This window comes from Micropterus dolomieu, unplaced genomic scaffold (genome assembly GCF_021292245.1).
Source record: "Micropterus dolomieu isolate WLL.071019.BEF.003 ecotype Adirondacks unplaced genomic scaffold, ASM2129224v1 contig_13321, whole genome shotgun sequence".
In the NCBI taxonomy this organism is placed as follows: domain Eukaryota; kingdom Metazoa; phylum Chordata; class Actinopteri; order Centrarchiformes; family Centrarchidae; genus Micropterus; species Micropterus dolomieu.
The window spans coordinates 1-6,556 of NW_025742307.1; the positions used below are offsets into that span (position 1 = coordinate 1).

The 6,556-nt window shown below is 41.9% G+C and overlaps 1 protein-coding gene across 1 annotated transcript; it reads left to right on the top strand.

Moving 5' to 3' along the window:
* Positions 1 to 323: 323 nt before the first annotated feature.
* Positions 324 to 5,187, top strand: LOC123966383 (alpha-1,6-mannosylglycoprotein 6-beta-N-acetylglucosaminyltransferase B-like). Its single transcript, XM_046042554.1, has 4 exons — positions 324 to 431; positions 869 to 943; positions 2,890 to 3,173; positions 4,113 to 5,187. The coding sequence occupies exons 1-4, from the start codon at positions 372 to 374 to the stop codon at positions 4,309 to 4,311; spliced, it is 618 nt and encodes a 205-aa protein (XP_045898510.1). The 5' UTR covers positions 324 to 371; the 3' UTR covers positions 4,312 to 5,187.
* Positions 5,188 to 6,556: the final 1,369 nt, after the last annotated feature.

Genomic DNA, 6,556 nt, shown 5'->3' on the forward strand with positions numbered 1-6,556 from the left:
TTCGTCATCCAGGAACTGCCTACACACATTCTGTCCACGAGGCCGGATATTGTCCTGCACCAGGAGGAACCTGGGGCCCACTGCACCAGTGTAAGGTCTAACAATGGCTCTAAGGGTTTCATTCCAGTACCTAACAGCAGTCAGAGTACCATTGGCTAGTACGACACATGGACACCAGTAGCCCACTAGTGTTCGTTTTGTAGAACTCTGACAGTGCTCCTCCTATTCCTCGTTGCACAAAGGAGCAGATTCCGGTCCTGCTGCTGGATTGATGCCTTCATACGGCTCTGTCCAGCGCTTCTCATGTAACGGCCCGTCTCCTGATATCCCCTCCATGCTCTTGAGACTGCTAGGAGACTTCTTGTGAGGGCATGTATGGATGTGCCATCCTGGAGGAGCTGGATTACCTGTGCAAACTGAATGGGCTGCAGGTACCACCTCATGCTACCAGTAGTGACAAGGACACAAGCAAAACTAGAGAACAATCATTGATGTTATACTGTGGTGATTAAGCATTGCCTTATTTCTTTATTTTTTGAGCAGTGTATATAGGGTTTCTAGCTCATCTCTAATTAGGCCCATCAAAAGTTTGCTTTAGTTATAAAACCGGCACATCACCGCATGGGATGATCTATTGGTATGCAAATAAAACCTAATGAGTTTCCAAGCAGTGACACACTATGACTAGGCCTCGCAGAAATCTGACAATGGAAACATTCATCTGCTGAAATTAACAAGGAGAAGAGACAATTTATTGCAATTAGTGCGAACAATAAAATAACAGCTAAAAAAAAAAGTACTTTAATGGGTGCAAAATAATGTGGAAATAAATAATGGGGTGAGGACTGTGTTTTTGTGTAATTTTCAGGTTGAGCCATATCTGCCTTATGAATACACCTGTGAGGGGATGCTGGAGAGAGTACATTCCTACATACAGCATCAGGTGAGGTTCAGTCCATGTCGAGACAAATGTACACAGAGCGCTGAACCAAACACACACATGCGGAGATTATGTCTTTTAGCCGTCGTCCCTCCCTCTCTCTCACACATACACCCTTTTCACCATCTCTCAAACTCCCCACTCTGCTCAATATTTCATCACTGTGTGCATTCAACACCCAGAACACTGTGTGTGTGTGTGTGTCTGTCTCTCCAGTGTATTCATGTATGTAGACTTGAGATTAATGTACATGCTAACTCTCATTACCAACCACATATCTGCCCTCCAGCTGTAAAGCAGAAGGTCTTCTGACACTAATGAGGAGGTATGAGTAAGGAGACAGAGCAGAAGTGTGAGCATGACGGTGATGATGGAGTACTGTGATGAAAGAAAGATTTTTTTAATAATCCCACACTAGATGTCAGACAAACTGCACAGTCTCACAGCAACCTGTGTCTGCTCCTGAATGGCAACTGGTTTGGACACAGAAACCTCCCGTATGGCATTTATACTGTCGAAAGAGAAACAGGGGAAACTTAAATTAGATTGCCGTTTACCACAAGTTTTAACATAGAGATCAATGCATACAGTTGGTCAATCTTTGTGCTTTCTTCTTTTATTTCACTTTATTTCACAAATACATAGCAGCTAAGGCTTTGCTAAATTATCACCTTCTTTTAACACTTTCTTTGGTGTTTTTACATGTTGTTATTCACTGCTTTGTCAAGCATATTGTTGCTATGTGAAATACAGCACCACTCTTTGAATTGCCTTGTTGAAAGGTGCTATACAAATATACTTGGAGTAGTGTCCTCTTACCGCCCAGTCAAAATACAAAACACGGAAAAAAATCAAGGACTGCATTAAATTTGCATTATGAAAGGATCGTTTAATGGCCAGTATGAACTACAAAGAGGAATGATTACAGCAAGAAAAAAACAGTTTTAATGTTCACATGGCCATTTGAGTATTATTTTAAGAGAGACTTATTGTTTAAAATGCTTTTTACCGAGCTGCATTGCTATTCTGCCTGTAAACATAATAAAAGACACTAGGGCTGTCCCCGACTAAGGATTTACATAGTCGAATCAGAATCGTCAAGTCCTGCCTATAGTCAACTGATAGTCGAATGATGTGTGTTTTTGCGAGCCAGGGGGGTTTACACACGGTAGCTCTGCTTTAATCTTGAGAAGCTGCAGAGCTGCAGTCTCTATTCATTCAACTTACACTGTACATTTCCAGCTAAACAGAGGCTTTTTGAAGACCCTTTTCTCTCTCTCCCTCTCTCGCCTTTCATTCACCAGTCTTGTGTGAGTTTTGCATGCATGACGTGCTGCAGACAACTGCATGCACGTCGCGGTTCCTCGCGGGTCTATATCAAATAGCCGGCTATTTAAAAACGATATTATATTCTTTGTGTGGTTCATCAACGGTGATAAATTATCCGAAAGTCTTGCGAGGTTCGGACAACTTGGCACAACACCAGTGAAGCTGGGGCTCGGTCTCTTCAGCAAATGTTCCTCTTCTGCCACTACACACACGCTACATCTACACATGCGCACGACGACCCAGGGTTAGGGTTACAAGTTTGGATTTATTTACGCACTTTTAAAAACATTTATTGAAAGTTTTATTATTTTTACATGTTAATTTATTATTAAACGTTGAATTGTATATTGTAATAGGCTGTATATTAACTTATTGGGAGAAAACTGGTAGTTCTATGTAAAATCGGACGTTGAGCACCCCCATATGGCCAAAATGGCATGATCCTTGTTTCGCTGCGAAGCTTCGACTGTGAGATTGACAGTCAAATCAGTCTCCGCCCATCGAAGCATCGAATCTTCGACTGTTGGGGGTCAGCCCTAAAAGACACAATATTAGTTATTCCTCCAACAGTCTTCCTCAATATGATTGCGCACTAATGCTCACATATCTTTCACCTCCAGGACTTCTGTGCCCCAGAGCCTCCCTTCATTCCAGCCAACCTCTCCAGACACGGGTCTGCTGGTGGCAGCAGGATTACAGGACCTCTGTTTGTGCCCCTGTCCAATTCCACAGCCCTTGGCTGGTTGTCCAGTGTGATGGCTCCCCCTGCCTGGCCGCCTCTCAGCTCCCTCAGGCTGCTCGTATCTCAAGAGGGCCAGTCCTGTGTGGAGGCGTGCCATTCAGCTGGTTTCATCTGTGAGCCTGCTCACTTCCGCTTCATCAACAACAAGGAGGCCCTGCGCGGGTAAGTCAGCCTAAAGTAAAGGGGTCCACCTGGCTGAAAGCTGCATAAATACAGAGTTGCTGAGTTGCAACCTTTCTTTACCCAGGAACACCACCAACTGAAGAAGACAATCTGTGGTTGATCATGTCTACATATGATCTAAAGAAAAATATATATACAAATGAAAGCTATTTTTAGATATCACAACACAAAAAATCAAGATCCCCTCAAAGAAAAACAATGGCTCTGTATCTCAAATGCTCATTCAAATTCATCTACACAATGTGATCACATCTAAACCCACCACAGTATTTCTGCACTGCCGGTATGGATAATTTCTCTTATATTAGCTGATACTGAGAACAGGTGAGGTTGCATCTCACCATGTATTTATTTAGTTTACTGTACAAGCTGCAGGCAGTTGAACTAGAAATTTCAGACGCTGCCTTTACCGGAGCTTTGAGACTGAAAGCCAGTGTGTGAGTCTTTCCTCCTAACATCCCCCTCCTGACTGCTTCACCTCTTATTCTTTGCTCATGTTTCATCCTCCAAGTATCTTTTGTGTTTGCTTCTTTTCTGTCTGTCTTTACAGTGTCGCTCTCCTTTTATTTCTGCTCCGTTTCTCCCCCTCGTAGCTCAGGTCTGTTCTCTGACACAAGTTATCTTTCTCACACTGACGTCTCAAATCTGCCTCGCAGTTTTTCCAACTTCCTTGTCACTTCTCCATTAAAATTCCTTCGCTCTCTTTTTAAATTGGCATCTGTAGTGTGATGAAAGTGATGAAATCTCTCTCTTTTCCCGTCTTAAATTTTGAGGTTATGCCAGTTCCACTTTTCTGTTACTTTTGCAAATAAAAATAACTTTTATTACTTGTATTTATTTGAAAGTTATCTTTTGTAGAACACGCCAACAAAATATTAGCATGTTTACAGACCTCTGCTCCTCTGTTTCACCCCTCAGGTTGGAGGTGCAGTGCGAGGTGGTAGACTCTGAGATCAACCACATCCTTCCAGCGTTCTCGGTGGTGCGGCGGGAGTGCGGTCTCCAGCGGGAACCCCTCCTCTTCAGCTGTGCAGGACACTCCCCTAAATACAGACGTCTTTGCCCCTGCAGGGACTTCCGCCACGGCCAAGTGGCGCTCTGCAGAGACTGCCTATAGTGATGGGGCACATGCAGGACAGACACAAAAGAATTAGAGACAGATTGGTGGGGAAAAAGGGCACCCACAGGCCAGAACTGATGTAGAGCTTTGACAAATTACCTGATAGTGCAGAGAGGCAGCTTCCCCCCAAAACAGTAAATGTAGGATGATGAGAAACAGGCATGCATGGATTTGAAGAGCTGAAAGTAAGCCTGAATAGCTGCCAGGTTGTAGGTGGGTATTTTGGTTGACTGTTTTTGTGAAAACAGCTCTTATACTGTATCTTGCTGGAGATGAAAAGCTGTAAGACTTCCTAGAACAGGGCTCCAGTGATACCAGGTGTTTTTACACCCAGGGGCAAGGGCCTTTGTTACCACTCACCATACCAACAACCTTTCACATTAACACTCAGACTACAGGATAATAGTTTCTACAAGATGTTGACCAGTGATATGACACACACATTTCACTAAGTTTAAACATGTACACTTAAAGAAACGTGTGACTCCAGATAAACTCAACATCGGGACTATAGTGTCATTCCATGACAGAGTCTTCAAATATCTTGTCTTGAAGAAGGCAACCTCGGGTCAATATATATCTCCTCTCTGCACTTGGACAAAGGATGATGGACAACCAGGTTTTCTCCCTCAATTTTTCTCCCCTTCTCCAATGATGGGCAGAGTCATTTATCAGACTGAACCCCAAGTCTGAGGCAACATCGGTCAATCATCTCTGTTCGCAAAAAGAGAGAGGGGTAGGACAGAGGACAAAGATAAAGGGTACAAGATTATTTTTCAATAAATAAGCCTTTAGAGCTCTCTACTGGATTTTTAAAGAGTCCTCTGGGCTTTATGATGGAAAAAAATCATAAAATAAAAAAATCAGAACAGATCAAAGTGTTGAGGTGGAATTTATTTTGCGTCTGGTCTTTACTCATTTCCTTCCCATCTTTTTAGGCTTGGGTGTTTCTTCTCTTCTTCAGGGCTTAAAGTTCTCTGGCACTGTGCCGGACTGTCTATGGAAAAATATCTCTTAAGTGTTGCGTAGCAAAAATATGGCTGTATGTGTATACAACCATAAGTAACCCTATATTTTGTATTAATAAAATCAACCTACTTTATTAATAAAAACATTTGTTTACACTGTGGCTCAGCGAAGTGTCAGCTCAATAATGCCAACACATTCTCTCTCCCAACTTGTCACTAATGGAAGCTTGGTTAAGACCCGTCAAGCATCACATGTTAACGCACTGGGTACCCCTTTAACGTCTTTGCACATGCTGGACTCCATGTTCACTTTAGCAATAATAAATATGCAACATCCAGTTAGACTTTCAAAAAGAAAAGCATGGTTAACATTGTAAAAGGGTTGCAGTTTGCTTAGGTTTAGGCACCAAAACTACTTGGTTATCTTTAGGAAAAGATCATTGTTTTAGTTAAAATAAGTATGTTAATTACGTTAAGTTATGCAAGTTAAATTATGCCAGTCTCCTGGGTGAAAGTCCATTGTTTGCGATGTGTGAAGCCTCCTTGGGAGCCCGCAGATCCCGTGTAAACGGAGTAGCTTAGATCAGCACAAGGATTGCATTTAGGGCAAACTGAGGGCAGTTGTAACTTTTTTTATATTGCAACACAAATGTCATCTTTTGATATAAGAAACACTGAATTCACTAATTAATAATACAATTAATATATGTTCCCCAATAAACACAAGGCTATGTTATTAAATTTAATGCAAGTAGTGTTACAATTGCCCCCTGTTCAAATTGCCTCCATCTCCCAATTCCAAACGAATCTGGAAATAAACAGTGCACTTTACTTAGTTAGTTTCGAACAATTTGGTTGTACAATTTGTTATTTGTATCAGTTGTGTTATTAAACATGTTTATTTTAAATTTTTTTCTTCATTTCACCCTGTCCCTCCATTCTTTCTCCTAACCACAGAAAATGTCCTTCCTTTAAGCCCTGCTTTTTGTTCCTACACCCACCTGTCACAAGCCTCCCACAATTCACATTCATCTGGATTTTTATCAATACATCCGACTGTAAGGAGAAACATTTGCTCTTTTTCACATGCTGTTGACAGTGAAAGTCACAAAGCTGTTGATAAGGAGTGAAGGAGCAAGTGACAGAGGGGGGAGGGAGAAATCAGATTTCAAATGCTTTTAAAGATGAAAAAAAATGTCCAGTATTAAAAGTTGCCTTGACTCTGGTCATGTACCCTCAAACTCCAGTCGCAGCTAAGTGCAAAACCTTAACCT